Genomic DNA, 20514 nt, shown 5'->3' on the forward strand with positions numbered 1-20514 from the left:
CATTTTTTAAACCACACATATAAGTGATGTCATATAGTATTTGTCTTTCTCTTTCTGATTTAGTATGTTAATCTGTAGGTGAGTTCTTGATTTTATCACAGTAAGAAGCAGCTTAACTCTGTTCTTCAAGTCACAGACTGTCTTGGCTTCTATCTGGTCATGATGAGCAATGGATGAGTGAATGGTAAAGTTTTCTCAGACCATATAACTTTCAGAAGCATGACCAAGTACTTGCCCTACTCTTGGTGGTTCACCAGTGTCCATTAGCTCGATGTACAAAGACTACTCATTCTATCAACTCACTGTGTTCCCAGTAGAGTGTAAAATTGATCGTCAAGACCAGGCTATGATGAGGACCAATCAAGGAATACAGTTGTCCCTCAGTATCCAGGAGGGATTGGTTTCTGCCCCTCTCCCCCACCCTACCCCCATGCCTCCCACCCCTCACAGATACCAAAACTCAAGTTTTGGTATGCTTTAGATGCTCAAGTCCCTTATATAAAATGGTGCAGTATTTGCATATAACCTACACACAACCTCCCCATATACTTTAAATCATCCCTAGATTACTTACAATACCTAATACAATGTCAATAGCAAGGAGAGAAGAATGGGAAAGACTAGAGATTTCTCCAAGAAGATTAGAGATACCAAGGGAACATTTCATGCAAAGACGGGCACAATAAAGGACAGAAATGGTATGGACCTAACAGAAGCAGAAGATATTAAGAACAGGTGGAAAGAATGCACAGAAGAACTACACAAAAAAGATCTTCATGACCCAGATAACCACAATGGTGTGATCACTCACGTAGAGCCAGACATCCTGGAGTGTGAAGCAAGTGGGCCTTAGGAAGCATTACTACAAACAAAGATAGTTGGAGGTGATGGAATTCCAGCTGAGCTGTTTCAAATCCTAAAAGATGATGCTGTTAAAGTGCTGCTCTCAATATGCCAGTAAATTTGGAAAACTCTGCAGTGGCCACAGGACTGGGAAAAATCAGTTTTCATTCCAATCCCAAAGAAAGGCAATGCCAAAGAATGTTCAAACGACCACACAATTGCACTCATCTCACATGCTAGCAAAGTAATGCTCAAAATTCTCCAAGCCAGGCTTTAATAGTATGTGAACTGCAAACTTTCAGATGTTCAAGCTGGATTTAGAAAAGACAGAGGAACCAAAGATCAAATTGCCAATATCTGTTGGATCATTGAAAAAGCAAGAGAGTTCAAAAAAATATCTACTTCGGCTTTATTGACTACACCAAAGCCTTTGACTGTGTAGATCACAAGAAACTGGGAAAATAGAGATGGAAATCCCAGACCACCTGACCTGCCTCCTGAGAAATTTGTATGCAGGTCAAGAAGCAACAGTTAGAACCGGACATGGGACAATGGACTGGTTCAAAATTGGGAAGAGTATATCAAGGCTGTATACTGTCTCCCTGCTTGTTTAACTTAAATGCAGAGTACATTAAACGAAATGCTGGGCTGGATGAAGCTCAAGCTAGAATTAAGATTTCTGGGAGAAATATCAATAACCTCCAATATGCAGATGACACCACCCTTATGGCAGAAAGTGAAGAAGAACTAAAGAGCCTCTTGATGAAAGTGAAAGAGGAGAATGAAAAAGCTGGGCTTAAAACTCAACATTCAAAAAACTAAATCATGGCACTCGGTCCCTTCATGGCAAATAGATGGGGAGACAGTGGCAACAGTGAGAGACTTTATTTTCTTGGGCTCCAAATTCACTGCAGATGGTGACTGCAGCCATGAAATCAAAAGACACTTGCCCTTTGGAAGAAAAGCTATGACAAACCTAGACTGCATATTAAAAAACAGAGACACTACTTTGCCAACAAAGGTCCATCTAGTCAAAGCTATGGTTTTTCCGGTAGTCATGTATGGATGTGAGAGTTGGACTCTAAAGAAAGCTGAGTGCCAAAGAGTTGATGCTTTTGAACTGTGGTGTTGGAGAAGACTCTTGAGAGTCCCTTAGACTGCAAGGAGATCAAACCAGTCAATCCTGAAGGAAATCAGTCCTGGATGTTCATTGGGAGGACTGATGCTGAAGCTCCAATATTTGGGTCACCTGATGCAAAGAACTGATTCACTGGAAAAGCCCCTAATGCTGGAAAAGGTTGAAGACAGAAGGAGAAGGGGATGACAGAGGATGAAATGGTTGGATGGCATCACTGACTCGATGGACATGAGTTTGAGCAAGCTCTGGGTGTTGGTTTTGGACAGGAAAGCCTAGTGTGCTGCAGTCCATGCAGTCACAGAGTTGGATGCGACTGAGACTGAACTGAACTGAACTACATACAACCGCCCCATATACTTTAAATCATCCCTAGATTATTTATAATACCCAATACAATGTAAATGGTATATAAATAGCTGTAATTGCAATGTGAATGCTATCTAAATAGTTGTAAATATGATGTAAATGATATGTAAATAGGTGCCAACACATGACAAAATCAAATTTTGCTCTTTAGAACTTTCTGAAAAGTTTTTTTTCTGAAAGTTTTTGGTTCTTGGTTGAACTCCACAAATTTGGAAGCTGTGGATCCTGGAGGGCCTGCTATGTTCACATTGGCCCCAAGCTAGGTGGGGACAGAACCCACAGGAGCTTGGAAAGTTTGATCCTGTAGCGATTAGAGTATGTCTGTTACAGGATTAAAAACTTGTATGTCTCAAGTTTGAACATATTTATGCTTCTAACTCTTATCTATAATTATTTTGCTCTTCTTTTATGCTAATTGGCCTCTAAATTTTTTTCAAGTGTTTTATCCAGGTGTGTAAGATGTTGGCAACTGTGAGGGGTGCTGATATGTATCTGGAGGCCCTGAACTGATGTAGGATGTGGCGGTGGGTCCCTGGCTAGTATAGGGGGTGGTGAAGGCATACATGCAGGACAGGACAAGGGAAATAGGAGGCTATAAGAGGCAGGAGGCTGCAGAACCAATGGACAAGAAAGGCACCATGCTGTCACTGAGGTTCTTTCACTGGACACATGAACTTGCACTAACATCTTCAGCCCTGCTGAGAGGTAGGGGAGAATGTGTTTTTTTGCAAAAAGAAAAGTCAGTTTCCTCCACCATTCTAGTTGAGAGTTTAGGGTCTCCAGATAAACATCAGCATCTCTCATAGCAGCCCCTGATGTTTTACGTACTTGTCTAGGTTCTAGGGATTAGGACTTCAGCATATCTTTTTAGAGGGTACAGTTTAACTCACAACACTCCCTGGCCCATCTCCCTCCTGGACTATTGTGCTGGCCTCTTACTATCTCTCCCTATTTTCAGAGTCTCCCCTCTGACCCATCCACACTACCAGCAGAATAATCTTCTATTATGTGGGGAAAAATTATATTATTCAATACTCTTTGTCTCTCAAAGGTTAACTCTTGATTTGACAAAGTCCTTCAAAGACTATTCTCATTTGAGAGCTGGACCTTTTGTCCTCCTGGCATAATATGAAACAGGGACCTGTCCTCCTTGCACAGGATCTTAATTGAAGCTGGCCTTGCTGAGTTGGGTGTCTGCCAGGCACTACTAATTCATCTCCCTTCCTACTGGGCTTCTCAATCACTGTACCCTAAGAAGACTTTGGAAAGTGATTGCATTTCTTGCATGATTATTCCTAAGGATACTGTACTTAGGTATCTCCTCAGATACTGTTTTATTGTATGTTCACTTTTATGTTCTAAACTTTCAGTGGAAGAAGGCAAGATTGTCCATCATAAGGCAGTTGGGTTATATTTACTCATGAAATTGATACTTACAAACGGATACTTCTCTCTTTTATTAGCCTAGTCTGACAAAATGACACATCTCTCCTGAATTTATTTACTGTGAAAACAAATGGGATGGGAGGGCACGGCCAAGGGTGAAAATGTTTTCATTGAGGATAAAGGAGGATTAATGAGAATAATAGTCACATCAGTAGAGTTCAGTAGAATTAAAATATTGGGAAGCATTTTCCTAGCCAGTTTGCCATCTTAGATGGCTGTGCCTAGATTTGTAACAATAAAATCAATAAATTCCAAGATTTAGTGACTGAGTCCCTAAGATCTTAAAGAGGGCAGACATTTGCCTAAGTAGCTAAATCTCAGTTAAACTTTAGTAGCTATATGCGTATGGTCTAACTATATGCAGAGGGGCAGGGAAAGAAGCATGTAGGTCATCTGTATCTAGAAAGTAGCTTTCAGTGTAAGTGCTATAAATGTAGGAGATCACAGTCTGGCCCATCGGGGAAAGTACTGAAGTTGGAGTTCAACTCGGTAGTTAATTTAAAGCTGCGTAGCCTTAGGTGAGTGATCCTCTTCAAGCCTCAGTTTCAGAGCTACGTGGAAGGCATTTGGTACAATTCCTGGCAAAGAGTACGTGCTTAAAATGTCAGATGCCAGTTATTATTTTGTTATTATATGAATGACCCAAAATAGGGTCTTGCCTGCATCTGAGAACTTTTATAATTACTCCTTAATTACCTTAGTGCCTTAAGGAAAATGCTGATTAAAATTGCACTTGGTTCTTTTATTATAATTGATATTTTCTTGGTTGAGTGAAGGGTCTTTTATAAGTTATAGCTATAAGTGATCAGCTACTTATAAAAGACCGTTCATGAAGATCTACCAACTATTGACATAAGGCAACTTAAAAGGGTAAATACTATTCACTAAGAGCAGAAATTTTATTTAGTGTAAATAAAACATGTGAAGGGAGCAGAAAAAACCTGGAATGAGGCAAGTGTTAAAAATTGAGAAATTCTGACAAACAACACCAAAAAAAGAAGAGCCACAAAAAACTCTGAAGAGTAACTGAGGGCTGTATGGCAATTTTTTTTTTTTCCAGATTTCTGCATCTAGTTCTTAGTGTTGCTAAGAGGATGATTCTTTTTTTTTTTTTTAAGAGGATGATTCTTATATTTTCCATATAGCTGTTCTCCTCATGTCAATATTGAAAAAAATTAGGGCTTTAAGCTATACCTAGAGCTCTCTTTTGAGATGTTTTCTCTCTGTAACATTTCTTTCTTTCCCACAATCAGGTGAAAATGAAATCCTTGCAACTCTGCATGCCATTTCCAACAAGAATCAGATCTGGAGATCGTATATTGGCATGGGCTATTATAACTGCTGTGTACCACAGACAATTTTGCGGAACTTACTGGAGAACCCAGGATGGTAATGTATTTCTCGATGAGAAACACGAGTGCTGTAATTTGATTTGTATGACTCGTCTGTGCCCCAGCTTCTCCCATTCCCCGTCAAAGTCTCAGAACTGGCCATTGTGTGTTGCTCAGGGCACAGGCTAGACTGGGTGGAAAGCACAGCATCTTTGTGTCTTTTGTCTGCTTTTGCATAAGCACACAGGTCGTGTTGGTTGGTGCGGACGTTTGTCCTAGATACAGGATTCACGTCCCGTCTTTAGAGGAGCCAGATCTGGCCTAATCACTCCTGCATTGCTGTTAGTTTCAGTATGGTTCATTTCTTTATTAATAGAAGAACAGGAATAAACTGTCCAAGAACTAGTGTTTTTGCTAAGTGTGTGTGTGCACGCATGCACACGCAGGAGTATTTGTATTGCTGAGGGCTTCGTTTCCACTGGGATATTGGTAAAAGTTTGGGTGGTAAACTCTGAGTTTGATTTCAAAAGCAAATGGCCTGTCTCCTCCTCCTTACAAAACAAGCCTCAAGAGTACATGAATGGACTGCACATTCCAGCCGTCTGAATGGTGGCCAGCAGTCTCGGTCGGCTCTTGGTGGCCGAACAGAACATTGGCCATATTGCTTCCTGGCTGTGAGCGGGTGTGTTCATTTACTTTAGAGCCCCAGAGTTTTGAGAGGCGGACAGTGCTGTTTGCTTTTCAGTCCTGGTTTTGGGGTGATTTTAAGTATCGTTCCTTTGTATTCTCCGAAAGCTGATCTGAACCAGAGGGTGATACTGGCCCTCGCCAGCCAGGACAGGGCGGGCTGTGCACATGAGGGTGGGTAGACTTCACATTATCACCCTTCTGAATGGTTGTCATAGAGATGGAACCAACAAATTCCGCTGACGTGAGGTGAAAATAAATGAGTAACATAGCCTCCAGAGAATACAAACATTTGGACACTTACAAGAAAATTTACATTAGGCCTAGATTATACTTTATGGGATCTACTTTTGAAATTTTCAGTTGTTGATAATATCAGTTAACTAATATCAAAACATGTACATTTTCCATGTGACTGTTTCTGTTTTGTATAATGTTGGCACTGGAAATGAATGAAAGAATCTCATGAATGTATGTCCTGCAATTCCCTCCCCACACCTCCAGTTTTTTGGTCACAATCATAAAGAATGCTGATTATTTTGGAATAAATGTTAATGCCATGTTGAATGTATCCTTTTTGAACAGGACAGAATGCCTTCTTGGATATGCAGATACTTTTTGTTTTTTAATATTCAGATACATCTAGGAAGAGAAATCAATTGAGTTAAAATCAGTTGGAACATAGAAATTGTAGATCACAGATGTTTTCTTGATCACTGGTTGCCTGAGGCAACTAAACCCTTTTATGTAGGATGGCAGGCCCTGTGCTAGCATTTTTCTCCTGAAATGAGGGTTTATTTAGTGTCTCCAGGCTTGAGACTCACCCATCTGAGTTCATTAATAAATAATTTTTAAGACTATTTATGCCTGTTTAGTGTTAAAAGTGTGGACAATAAAAGAAGTTTACAAGTAAAAGTAGTAGGATCATATAATTATCATCTTTGCAAGAAAATAATTTTAAAGCTTTCAGCTTTTAGCAGTGCTAATTAGCATCAGCCTAAGCTTAGACTTAGAGCAAGGAGAAAAAAGGCTGAGCAAGGCAGGGGAAACATCACATCCCAAAGTCTGTTAGCCAAGGATTAGTACCATCTTAGGTATGAAGGACTGTGCTTGGGAGGTTTGGGGCTTTTTCCTACAGGTGATTGGGAACCCATCCCCATTCGAGCAGCAAAGTTAAACACATATTTGCACCAGAAATATTTGATAATTTCCTGTTTTAAGCACTGTGCTAGGCTAGTAAGACAACAAAGAAATGGGTGGATATAGGATGACACAAAGAGCATGCATAACATAATCATCAAAAAAAAGATAGTGAACATGTTCTCGACACACAGAAGATAGTTAATAAATAGTAGCCAATGTCTTTAATATTTAGAACATAACAAATAAAAAGAAAGTAAAGATTACATTAATCTTTCCACCCAGAGAAAACTACTGTTTACATTTTGGTTCACACATTTCTATAAATTTACAAAACCAGGATTGTGGTATCTTATATTTTACTTTTTAAATTAATGTATCATGAACATCTTCTAGTCAGGAAATCTTTTATACATCATTTTCACAACCCATAGTGTTCTATGCATGTTCTCTGATTTATTTAATCATTGTCCTTTTAGTAGACAGTCTGTTGCTCATTTTTCAATATTATATTCAGTGCTGTGATGAATTCTTTGGATACATGTATATGCTTGGTTTTGTGTGTGTATGTTTGTGTGTGTGTGTCTAATTGTGTCTGTCTGCATGTCAAATAATGATAGTGAGTAAAATGAAAATTTCGTGTTAGCAGGCAATTTAAGCATATGTCTTTGTGTTGCAGACACATGTGTGAAGATCTGTGTATGAAGATCTTATCTGATCTGAGATCACAATTGCCCCTTGTTGATGCCTTTTGTGTGACCCCATTTCTGCTCAGATTCCCTTTCTACTTTGTCTACATGATGTATTGTGTGCCTCATTTATTCCAGTTCACCAGCCACTTAGAATCTGGCAAACTGATTTACAGTTGCTAAGCTAGGCTGTTCAAGGAATTAATTGAAGCAAAAATGTACTGTGCTGTAAAAACAGTGCGTACAGAACACACATGAACACACACACTACTATACCAATGAACATCTCAGGGAAATTATTTCAATGTCTTAATGTTGTACTGCTTGGTAAGATGAGCTCCCCCACTCTCTCCTCCCTCAGAGGTAAGAAGACATTGATTTCAAAGCCTTACCAAGAAAAAAAAAAAAACAAAACAAAACAGATGGGAATACCCTGAGTGTGATTACCATCAGAAAAGAAAGGAAAACACTCTTCAGGCTTGGAGGAATGAAAATGAGAGACAGGAAACAATGCTAATCACGTGTGGGAACATGGACTCCAGTCTGACACACTTTGGTAGTACAGTGAATGGATTCTTGATGAAAAGATCCCTCTGTCCCAGGTCTTCAGCCATCCTCTCCTCTCTCATTTTATTTCAAATGTTTATCACTCTGAAATGATTTCATGTATTTTATCTCTCCCCACTATAATACTTTCCTTGAGATCAGAGGCTGTTACCCATCTTGCTTTTGATGTGTCACCTGAACTTATCATAGTTTTTGGCACTTAGTGGGCATGTAGCAAATATTTGTGGGGTGAGTAAATAAATGAAGGAATGATAAAAAGGGATGAAGGCACTAAGTGGGTTAACTCACATACCTGAAGACATATTTTTGGCTAATAGCTGGAGGGTATAAGATTAAAATTCATGTCTATACAGCCTTCTAACTATTTGCATTCTTGAATTTTGATAGCTATGGCATTAACTCCCATAGACTTCTAATAACTGGAGAGTGACAGTTCTTAAATTGACCTCTATTAATTTTTTAGGTGCACATAGGACTTCTGGTTAGTATGAACAAAACTGCTCTCCTCCAAAGCCAAAAGTCTTGAGTATTAGATATTAGATTCTTGAACCATGATTGAGGTGAGCTTTTTTCTAAAATTCTGTTTCTAATACCATAGATAGGCCCAAGTGGATTTTAAGAGCCAGTTTGCAATAAAACACATACTTATGATAAGATCCTTGAAATGTAAATATAAGATGACATAACTTAGAGGGATAGAAAAGTATGTACTGATTATCCCCAACCAAAGGATAAGTATTATCACCATGATTTAATTCCAAGCTTCCTTACAGAAGACAAAAAGTAAGCTTATCTATGTATTACATCATTCTCAAGAGGGGAAAACTTAGTTTTCAGATACCTAATTCTAAAATGAATGCATTTTGTGAATCTGAATAGTGGATTCACAGTTTGGACATAGCCTTTTGTGTCCCTTACAGGATCACCCAGTATACTCCGTACCAGCCAGAGGTGTCTCAGGGGAGACTGGAGAGTTTACTCAACTACCAGACCATGGTGTGTGACATCACAGGCTTGGACATGGCTAATGCATCCCTGCTGGATGAGGCCACCGCGGCTGCAGAGGCAATGCAGCTCTGCCACAGGTGAGAGGTCCAGGGTGAGGGACATCGGCCAGTCTCACCACCGCTGTGTGGGTGCGGCTTCCCCTGCCCCCCCCCACCCCAACACACACGTGTATGAGATACCTTACATCAGTATCATTATACAAGTTAGTTGAGATAATAAAAAGATAGAAAATATAGTGCCTTTAAAAAGCCACTGCTGTTCATTGTTTAACATTATATTCTTAAGAAAGACGTTTTGCTCATCGCATACATAGTGTTGTTCAGGGATGTTACAGCAGCTCTGAGGTAGCATCACGGACTGATGCCCTCCTCTCTGCCTCATCTTCAGTGTGAGGCTTTCATCCTGTAGATGGAAGAAAAGGATACAACCTGAAACTTGCAAGTTAAGTTTTATCCAGGGATCTTACTGAGGACAATAGTCCCAGAGACAGTCTTTCATACAGCTCTGAGGAACTGCTGCCGAGAGGTCAGGGAGGAGCCAGAATATGTAGGAACTTTTTGCTGGGGGAAGAAAATCCCATGTAGTCGAACATCAAAAGATTACTGCAAATCACAAAGAACAGACGTCTCAGGTTAATGATGTTAATGCTTTTCAGTGTATGGGAAGATGCAAGAATCTGGGCTCATTGGTTATTCCTTAGAAGTGCTTCTTAACTATCTTAGGTCAGTCTCCAAAGCATATAATACTTCCTGTTTTTCTCCATCCTGAACTCCTCGGTGCACCATCAATGGGCAGCTACAGTGCCTAGTGGCTTCATCCTTGCAGAACTGGAATGACAGGCAACATTCTTTGTTTACTGCAATGGTAGGCAATGGCCCCTGTCTACAGTCCTCCTGATCACAAGATGACTTGCTGGAGCTCTAGCCATGATATCTGCATTCAGGAAGAAGTAAAGGGCACTTCTAGCGAATTAAGCCAATAGTATTTTTGGAAGCCCCTACTTAACAATTTACTTATGTTTCATTGACCACCCCTACCTGCAAGTCACCTGGGGAAATGAAGTTTTTTCAGATGGGCACATTGTCACCCTCTACATACAGGGTTTCTGTTATCATGGTTAACAGGGAGAATGCCTAGCAATCTGTAATGTAACATGTAATTAAGTATCACTCTCTCTTTTTTTTTAATTTTATTTTTTCACTTATTTTTATTAGTTGAAGGCTAATTACTTTACAATATTGTAGTGGTTTTTGCCATACATTGACATGAATCAGCCATGGATTTACATGTGTTCCTCATCCCGATCCCCCCTCCCACCTCCCTCCCCACCCCATCCCTCTGGGTCTTCCCAGTGCACCAGCCCTGAGCACTTGTCTCATGCATCCAACCTGGCCTGGTGATCTGTTTCACCTTTGATAGTATACTTGTTTCAATGCTATTCTCTCAGAACATCCCACCCTCACCTTCTCCCACAGAGTCCCAAAGTCTGTTCTGTATTATCTGTGTCTCTTTTTCTGTTTTGCATATAGGGTTATCGTTACCATCTTTCTAAATTCCATATATATATATTAGTATACTGTATTGGTCTTTATCTTTCTGGCTTACTTTACTCTGTATAATGGGCTCCAGTTTCATTCATCTCATTAGAACTGATTCAAATGAATTCTTTTTAATGGCTGAGTAATATTCCATGGTGTATTCAGATCTGGTTTCCTTGGTGTGTATGCCCAGAAGTGGGATTGCTGGGTCATATGGCAGTTCTATTTCCAGTTTTTTAAGGAATCTCCACACTGTTCTCCATAGTGGCCGTACTAGCTTGCATTCCCACCAACAGTGTAAGAGGGTTCCCTTTTCTCCACACCCTCTCCAGCATTTATTGCTTGTAGACTTTTGGATAGCAGCCATCCTGACTGGCGTGTAATGGTACCTCATTGTGGTTTTGATTTGCATTTCTCTGATAATGAGTGATGTTGAGCATCTTTTCATGTGTTTGTTAGCCATCTGTATGTCTTCTTTGGAGAAATGTCTGTTTAGTTCTTTGGCCCATTTTTTGATTGGGTCATTTATTTTTCTGGAATTGAGCTGCAGCAGTTGCTTGTATATTTTTATCACTCTTTTATGATGAATTTCTTCTCAGGTTATATTTAATGTTTTATAGCTTGTTTTCTTTTTCTATTTCACAATATTTTGGGGAACATTTCCCATTTCTTTAGTGAGTTTTCTAAACTATGGCTTTTATTGTGCGAGTTTTATGTAACCTCACCTCTATTTTTACACACTGTTTGTCCCCATTTTTCACTGTTATTAGATATTTTTATGCATCTTTAGGATAAATCTTTGTCAGAAATTCTGATTATTTTCTGAGGACACATTTTCAGAAGTACAGTTGCTGGGTCATGGTTAACTTTGGTTAACATTTTGTTAACAGCCATTCTCCAGCTCCTCACCTTCTTTCATTCTTTGCCTTGTGAATACTTTTGAGTTTAACTTCCTTCTGGGTAGATTCTCATGTGGATTGTCATCTGGTAGGGAAATGTGCCCACATTGATGGTGTGTCTGTCTGAGGTTTTGGGGTGCTGGCCCTAGTCCACTGGGTGACTTCAGTGGCTGATAGCTTGATCCTAGTAGAACTGGGGGGCAAGGTTCTTTGTTTACACTCTGAATACCCATGTAAGTCTCCTTCTTGGCTTCCAGAGGCTTGAGGAGTGGTTAAATTGGTTCTGGTACCAATTCCAGTCAGGGAGGGGGTTTCTTCTCACACCAGCAAACAAACACCCACTGGTGTCTGAGAATTCAATTCTCACAGCACCTACCTGGAGATAGCATCAGATTCCACAGGTTCATGGATCAGATTTATAAGACTGCACCCCACCCCTCTGCCCCTGCCCAAATTCAGATGCAAGTCACAAGCCCAGGTTATTCTTTGTGCTCTGACCAGCTGGTTGTAGATGAGGGTTCCAACAGCCCCTTCTGACTCAGGATGCCAATCTCAAGTCCAGGTTGTATTCAACCCACAGGGTTTTCATGATCCCCTCCTAAGGTTCCATTAAATTTACTAGAGTGGCTCACTGAACTCAGAGAAACATTTTACTTACTAGAAGCAGTGTATTAGCAAATGACATAACTCAGGAACAGCCAGACAGGAGGTCTGCATAGGCCTGGGTATGTTGAAAGGGTTCAGAGCTTCCATGCTGCCTCAGGGTCACCCATTCTTCCCAGATCTCCGCATGTTCACTGATTCAGAAGTTTCCTGAATCCCATCCTTTTCCTTTGAATGAGGACACTTGGTTTAGATAATCTATAAATATGCCTTTGGGACTTCCCTGATGGCTCAGTGGTAAAGAATCTGCCTGCCAATGTGGGAGATGTGGTTTTGACTCCTGGGTTGGGAAGATCCCCTGGAGAAGGAAATTACAACCCACTCCAGATTCTTGCCTGGGAAATTCCATGGACAGAGGAGCCTGTCAGGCTATAGGCCATGTGGTCACAAAAAATCCGACACAACAGAGCAACTAAACAGCAACAAATGCTCTTTTGGCAATAAAATTCACAAATGTTTTTATTTAGAAGACTTAGTTTCTTGTTTCTACTTGTACCTAATTACTACCCTTTTGTTTCTTTTTCCTCATAGTATATTTTTAAAAATTTAAATCAGTTCAAGATTGATTTTGCTAAATGGGGTTAGAATTTGAATTGGATTTCAGTGAAATTCTGATTAGGAAACATTACCATTAGTTATTCGTGACTGACAACTTTTTATTCTATGCTCAGACTTTCCTTTAGTACCATATCTTTTTTTGCATTCTTAGAAGATACTCTGATCTCTTTAATGTTCATGTTTGAATGCGGTTTTTCTTTTTAACAGGCAGAACAAGAGGAGGAAGTTTTTTGTTGACCCCCGTTGCCACCCACAAACAATTGCTGTTGTCCAAACTCGAGCCAAGTAATTAATTTTATTTGTATTTTGAACTCGGGGATATTATGCTTATCTCTGTTGTTTCTTGCTCTTATTTCCAAAGTGATTGGAGGTGAACCTGGTTTAAGCTGGGGTTGTTGAGTTTTATTTTCCCTCCCACTTTCTTCCCATGATCTTATTGGTAAGTAAACCGTGTCAGAATTTAGGGGAAAATACACAGTGGATTTGATTGCCTTTGCTTTTTATTAAGTTATCACATTTTTTTGTCTTTTTGTAAAAAGAAGATTAAGAATATCAAAGTAATTTCAACAGTGTTTTGAAAAGTTTGAAAAGCACAGAGTAAAAATGGAACTCTCACATATTGTCGTAATTTTGTATATACTCCTACAAACATGACTCCTGTCTGAAATTCCTACAAACATGGCTCCTAGGAATCTACATAATACCTAGGGTTAGTACAATGTAGATGAAAGCACATTTATTTAATTGCTGTAATCAAATAAAACAAACACAGCACAGCTGCCACACGTGGGTGTGTTTATTTGCTTTCTCCTTGTGAAAGCCTTTCCCCTGAACCCATACCACCATTCCTTCAGAAGTGGTTTTCTAACATGATAGAAATTAGATAGTTACAAGAACTAAGGAAGGTTTTCTTCCTTGTCTTACTGAGATTTCCATTCACCTAAGGCCCATTTGGCTCGGCTGGTAAAGAATCTGCCTGCAATGCGGTAGACCTGGGTTTGATCCCTGGGTTGGGAAGATCCCCTGGAGAAGGGCAAGGCTACCCACTCCAGTATTCTGGCCTGGAGAATTTCGTGGACTTTACAGTCCATGGGGTCATGAAGAGTTGGACACGACTAAGACACTTTCACTAAGGCCCATCTAAGGTCAAGGTAGCGATGGCTCTTCCATTACTGGTATTGGTTCTATAGCCATAAGAAGTCATGTTCCTGCTCTTGTCCTAGGAGCATGTTCTGATAGGAAAGGGGGAGAAGAGCAGAAGGATAGAAGAGAGAAACAAGCTGAGCTGTTGGGTGCATATGAGCCAGTGAGAAGCACTGTTAGTACTGAAGGGCCAGGTGTGGAATGGGGGTGTATGTGTGCATGTTGGGATGGGGTAGGGAGTGGGGCACTGAGGAAGGGCACCGAATATGAATCTCTAACTGTAGGTAATTTGATTTTCCCTGTAAACCAAAAACATGGTGGTTCTTTGTCTTTCCAGGTATTCTGGAGTCCTCATTGAGCTGAAGTTACCCCGTGAAATGGACTTCAGCCGCAAAGATGTCAGTGGAGTGCTGTTCCAGTACCCAGACACTGAGGGGAAGGTGGAGGACTTCACGGAGCTAGTAGAGAGAGCCCACGAGGCTGGGGTAGGAGAACCTTTCCTTGTGGGGGTCCATGGAGGAGTGTCTAAACTTTGAATGATTATTGTTATTCTTTCGGTGTGTTTTAATTTCCACACCTTAATCACCTAGTATGGTAAAGCTGCCTCCTTCCTACCTCCTTTCTTCAAGTTTGCTTTCTTCGCTGGCTCCTGGCACATACACTCAGTAAATATTTTAAATGAATGAATGAGTAAACACATTTCTCGGGGTACAAACCAACTCTGCCAGTCTGCCTGTAATGGAGATAATTTGATACCCTCCCACTATTCTCAGGGAAGGCCACGACCTTTTCCATTTTCTCTTATTTCCTTTCTAGAGCTTGGCCTGCTGTGCTACTGACCTTTTAGCCCTGTGCATCCTGAGGCCTCCTGGAGAATTTGGGGTAGACATCGCCCTGGGCAGCTCACAGAGATTTGGGGTGCCTCTGGGCTATGGTGGACCACATGCAGCCTTTTTTGCTGTCAGAGAAAACTTGGTGAGGATGATGCCTGGAAGAATGGTGGGGGTAACGAGGTAAAGCAGCTCATGCTTTTTCCCTTTTACTGTGGTTGTGGTTTTCCCTGCTCCTTCTCTTGCTCACAAAAGTCGTTGATTTCTCTTGGAATTTAACAGGGTAATTTTGGGTCAATTAAGGAAATATATAGAACATAGAGTCAGAAGAGAGGACATATTTAGGATACTAATGTTTGGGGTATAAGTGCCCTGTCTACCCCCTAACCCATCCCAACACGCACACACCATTCTCCTATATTTAGCTCTCAAATGCCATGTACCTTTTCTCAAATGCCATGCATTTGTGCATATTTGGAAAAGTATGCATGCAATGTATAACATATTTGTACTGAAGTTATAGAAATGAATTTATTTAGGTCGATGAAAACCTTGAAAGACTGAATATTTTAGGTGTGTTCTATATCTAACTAGTCTCTTTCTTGAAAGGATTAGCTTGCCATGTGGCTGTGTAAAGACAAGTGCAGTAAGAGACTATTATGCACACATTGAGTGTGACCCACATTCTTTCCTAGGGGCCTGCCCCTTGGCTATTTGAGTAATTTCCAAATGTACTTCCTTTTAAAGTATTTTTCAAAGATATCTATTTATGTATTTGGTTGCATCGAGTCTTAGCTGCAGCACTGAGATCTTCAGTTGTGTCGTGTGGGATCTTGTTGCAGCGCATGGGGTCAATAGTTGTGGTGCATGGGTTTAGTTGCTCCATGGCACGTGGGGTCTTAGTTCCCCAACCAGGGATTGAGCCCAAGTCCTCTGCATTGCAAGGCAAATTCTTAACCACTGGACCACCAGGGAAGTCCCTCCGAATATACTTTCTCACAGTGCTTCTCACAGCTAAAGATCATCAGGTTAAGAACTTAGATGAGTTCCATGATTATTACTGTGGAGATTTAGCATATTATTTTTGACCTTTCATAAAAATTAGACTATTAATGTAAGTGAATAGTCTGCATTAGTGCTTGATGTGATGGTGATGAGAAGTTCTGAAATACTTTCATTTTGTCACATAATAGCAAAAGGCACTTTGCTTTTTAATGTAAAAACGAAATTTTCTTTAGGTATTTTTACATTAGCTTTTTTCAGTGATGTCGCTTCACCAGATGAGATGAGGCAGAGGTTTTCTGATTTTAAAAGAATTTCATATATCAATTACTATCTTCTGGTTTTGGTATTGAACTTCCGACCTTTTTGGAAAGTGGACCAAAGAGTTGATGAAATAGAAGATAAGACTGCTGAATCTCTGTGTTTATCTAGATTTTTAAGTGCATTAAGAAAGAAGAGATTTTATTAGAGACAAGTGGTAAGATTATTAACTTTATTTATAGCCACATAGTTGCTCAGATTTCTGGTATAAAAATTCTGTTTTCCTTGTCCAGTATTTCCCTGTTCTCCAAGAAGTCTTCCAAGAAGCTCAGAGTGAAGTTTAATCCTCAATTATCATCATTATTTTAGGCTGGAAGATTACTGGGAAATTTTCTTTTAAGGTTTCCAACTTATTGTATATGTCTCAGTGCCTCAAATCCTCAGGGTACAAACTGAAAATTAGTAGTCCCATTTGGAAGAAGAATTTGGAAATTGTTTTTTATGGACTAGCACCTAAGTAACGTTGCTGAATTCACTTCAAGGTGGGAAGGAAAGAAGCAGTTCTGTTTATGGCAACTCTCAGTACTGTGATGATCTGTGCTGACTGAATGTTTTATTCTTGGTCCAGAGATGTCAGTGGAAAAGAAGTGTATCGTCTGGCTCTTCAAACCAGGGAGCAACACATCCGGAGAGACAAGGCTACCAGCAACATCTGTACAGCTCAGGTAGATCCCAAACCTGACCTGCTCACTGAATACTTTACAGTCTACAGAAATGATCTACTTATTCATTTTACTGAGTTGTTGTTTCATTCGTTCATCATCTACCGAGCAGCTGGCACACCAGAAATGACAAGATCTTGTTGGTAGACAAGCCTTGTGGTCTTGTCAGAATGCCAGTCTTGTATTTTATTGGGGTTCCATGTATGTACATACTTTACCCGTTACGGTTTCTGGCATTCTTGGCTGCAGGGCAGATCTATTATGTGTGGTAATTCTCTTACGGCTGAGATGGAGGTGCTCCATGTTAGCGTGAGGAAGGCGAGTAAAGATACTTGAGGTGACTGTATTGAGGGGATGGTTTAATTGGCCACTCAGTGGTGGTCATGGGGTATTCTTACTGAGAACTCATGAGAGGTATTCCCGAAATGGATGGGATGAAAGAGGAGGAGTTACTTGAACATTGCCCAAGAGCTCAGGTTAGAGGGAGCAGTATTCATTGACACTCAGCCAATTCCTGGGATCAGGTGGAGGACTACACCTGAGCATATGATCCATTTTTGGTTCATCTCTTCCATTCAGGGCCAGAGAAAAAGATCTTGTAGATAACTCAGCAGGCAGTACAGTGTTCTACCCCCTCAGGGCATTGGCTCACAGTACCACCACCAGGTTTTAGAAAGCCTCTCCAGGGATGCAGTTGATGATAAGGTCTTTTTACAGCTTGTTCTGAGTCTTTCCCTGCTGGCTCAGCAGTAAAGAATCTGCCTTCCAATTCAGGAAATGCGGATTCAATCTCTGGGTCAGGAAGATTTCCTGGAGAAGGAAATGGCTCCCCATTCCAGTATTCTTGCCTAAGGAATCCCATGGACAGAGGATCCTGGCAGGGATCCATTGGGTTTCAAAGAGTCAGACACAACTTAATGACTAAACAGCACCAACAGTAATAGCTTGTTCTATGGTCATAGTCATTGAAACAGTATCCTCTGTTGGTTTTCTTGCATTATATTTTTTGCCTCAGGGAAATGGCTGCTTTTCAGGGAGGAGCTCCTTTAGTATTGCAGGTAGGAGCCAGTTGTCACAAGCTTGTCCTCTGTTGACAGCAAATGGATCTTTATACTCTGCCTTTACTTTCTATAGTTTACCCTTCATTTTTTTGCTGAATTCTCTGCTAACATATCTTCTCTTCCTCTGCTGCTTTCTGATCATATTCTTCCAGAAGGTGTCTCTCTGATCATTAAGTACACTAAGGGTTTTTTGCTTCGAGGCTTGAATTATTTTTCCAGGTTAACTTGAGCTGTCTACAATGAACAGAAATTATGTTCCTACTTCTTTTTTTCCTCCTAGTTCATGATCTCTAGTTTAAAAAGGAACATGAATCAACCTCCACAAGACTTTCTGTGATGGGAGATTTCCAGAGTTTTCTGTGAACTCTAGCCTGAGTTTCCATTTCCAGGCAGCATAGCCACGAGACATGATACTCTATTCTGTGGATGTTTTACTTCAGAAATGCACTCTCCATAGCTGTGAGGTGTTGTGGTTCCTCTGTACTTATTTCTAACTGTTAACTGGAGTCCACAAGAGTGTCTGTACTCTCTCTGGGATTTGGTCCAAGAAAGCCTACTTCTGTGTTCTCTGATATCTTCTTTTCCTCATTTTCTTTACTGACTCTGATTTCACTTTCTGGCATTTTTCAAGAACTCTTTCTTGTTTAGCAGTTGCCACAGAGATATTCCTTCTAGCAGCCTCACAGAGGAAAAGTGTACCTAACACAATAGATCTGATACTGAACATCATCCAACTTCAAAGCACTGTGTTTCTCAGCTGAGATGTGCTTCTACTTCGTGAAGGGCCCCTTCCCACCTTGGGGTGATTGGCCATAAAGGTGGATCTTGAACTGCTGACCTAGTACGTTAGGACAAAGGTCGCGTTAGTGGGACTGGAAACTTCAGAGAGACTGTGATGCTGGACCAATGAGATGTTAGGGGCTGTGGGAGAATCAAATGGACTAAAGCAGGTGAGGAGTCAGAGACTTGAGTTTGGACTAGGTTCCATGGATGATATTGTGTGGTTAGAAGATAAACAGGTGAGAGAGAGAGCCAGAAGGAGAAACAGGAGGTGGGCCTCCATTATTTTCCCCCAAGTTGGCACTCATTTTGGTATCTGACCCACGCCACCCTCATTTTATCCTTCTCCATGATCCAAGGTGCCATCACAGTGGTCCCTTCCTTGCTCCCTATGTTGGACTCCTTCCCTGAATCGCTGAGAGATTCAATGCCATTCTTTCCCATTTTGTATCACACTGAGATACATACTTCCCTGTAAATACTTCTGTGAAACCTCAATCAACAGTCAAAAGAGATAACTTACCTGAGAAGGTGACCTTACTGTCAGCAGGAAATAAGCCGTAGGTTCTGATTTTCCCTTTCTAATAGATCTCCTGCCATCTCATTTTGGTTTTATTCTCCATGTCCTGCATTTTTATCTTTGGTGGTCCTTTGCTGTAAATTTACCATTCACCTCTTGGTTGGGCTGCAATTCAGTTTTTAGTGCTTTATTTGAGACGTCAAGAGAATTATGCTCCATGAGTTCTTGTGTGTTTGAAAATTTTTGTTGCTTTTATCCTTGAAGAACCATTTTATTGAGCCTAAAATTCTTAGATCTCACTTTTTTCCCCTGAGGTCTTTGTTCCACTGTCTTCCAATGTTAAATATCACATATCTGATGACAGTCTGATTGCCCCTTTACGAGTGGCAAAGTTATGTTGCATGAATGGAATCTCTTATTAATGGTCACAGTCAAAGGTTTAGTGTAGTGACTCTAAGGTGCCTTAGATGCTGTTTTGTTTTTTTTTTTCCCTCAGATGGCCAAGCAGGTTTTAAATGGTTCCCAACTGCATGGAGGAAGCAAGAAGTCTGATCGTTTTGCTTAGTCCCTGTTGTCAGTTTCAGTACCTGTCTCTGTCACATTGCTGAACATCATCCTTTAATTGCTCTTTGTCTAGGCTCTCCTGGCGAATATGGCTGTGATGTTTGCAATCTACCATGGGTCCCATGGGCTGGAACATATTGCTAGGAGGGTGCATAATGCCACTTTGATTTTGTCTGAAGGTGAGTCAGTTGTCTATTTTAAAAATTTTGGTTGTAATAAGACTGATAATTGTGAATAAGTAAAATTAAAAACTCACTGCATGTCCAATGTCACATGAAAAATTAAAAGTTGGATAAAAACTGGGGAAGAATATTTTCAGCATCTATGATTGACTGAGCGTTAATATATTTAGTATACTGAGCTTTTGCTCAGTCCCCCTGATCCCATGTACAAGAAGGATGAACACCCTGAGAAAAAGCTGAGCAAAGAACATTAAATGTAATTTTAAAAGAAAGCATACAAATGAACATATATAATTTCAACCCACTATTAATCAAATAAATGTAAATTGAAAGAATAAAATAGTGTTTCTCCCAATACATTGGCAAAGATTAAAAAAGAATACTAATATTGGTATGACTTTTATAAGGGCACTTAAACAATTTGTATCAAAAACTTAAAAAGTGCCTACAATTTGATCCAGAAATTCTAGGAATGTCTCTAAAGGAAATAATCAGATAAGGATGCAAAGGGTGTCCACTGAAACATTATTTGCAATATTACAATCTTGGAAATAGCCTAAATGTCCAGTAATAAGT

At 40.3% G+C, this 20514-nt stretch overlaps 1 protein-coding gene across 1 annotated transcript in view; it reads left to right on the forward strand.

Moving 5' to 3' along the window:
* GLDC (glycine decarboxylase) overlaps positions 1-20514 on the forward strand; it is an 87083-nt gene that overhangs the window by 15610 nt on the left and 50959 nt on the right. Inside the window, exons 3-9 of the mRNA XM_043891213.1 lie at positions 5047-5182; positions 9128-9292; positions 13081-13158; positions 14354-14501; positions 14833-15029; positions 16738-16834; positions 19830-19935. Of these exons, the coding sequence (XP_043747148.1) occupies positions 5047-5182; positions 9128-9292; positions 13081-13158; positions 14354-14501; positions 14833-15029; positions 16738-16834; positions 19830-19935 (927 nt within the window). The remainder of the gene's footprint in view (positions 1-5046; positions 5183-9127; positions 9293-13080; positions 13159-14353; positions 14502-14832; positions 15030-16737; positions 16835-19829; positions 19936-20514) is intronic.

This window comes from Cervus elaphus, chromosome 29, assembly GCF_910594005.1.
Source record: "Cervus elaphus chromosome 29, mCerEla1.1, whole genome shotgun sequence".
Lineage (NCBI taxonomy): Eukaryota > Metazoa > Chordata > Mammalia > Artiodactyla > Cervidae > Cervus > Cervus elaphus.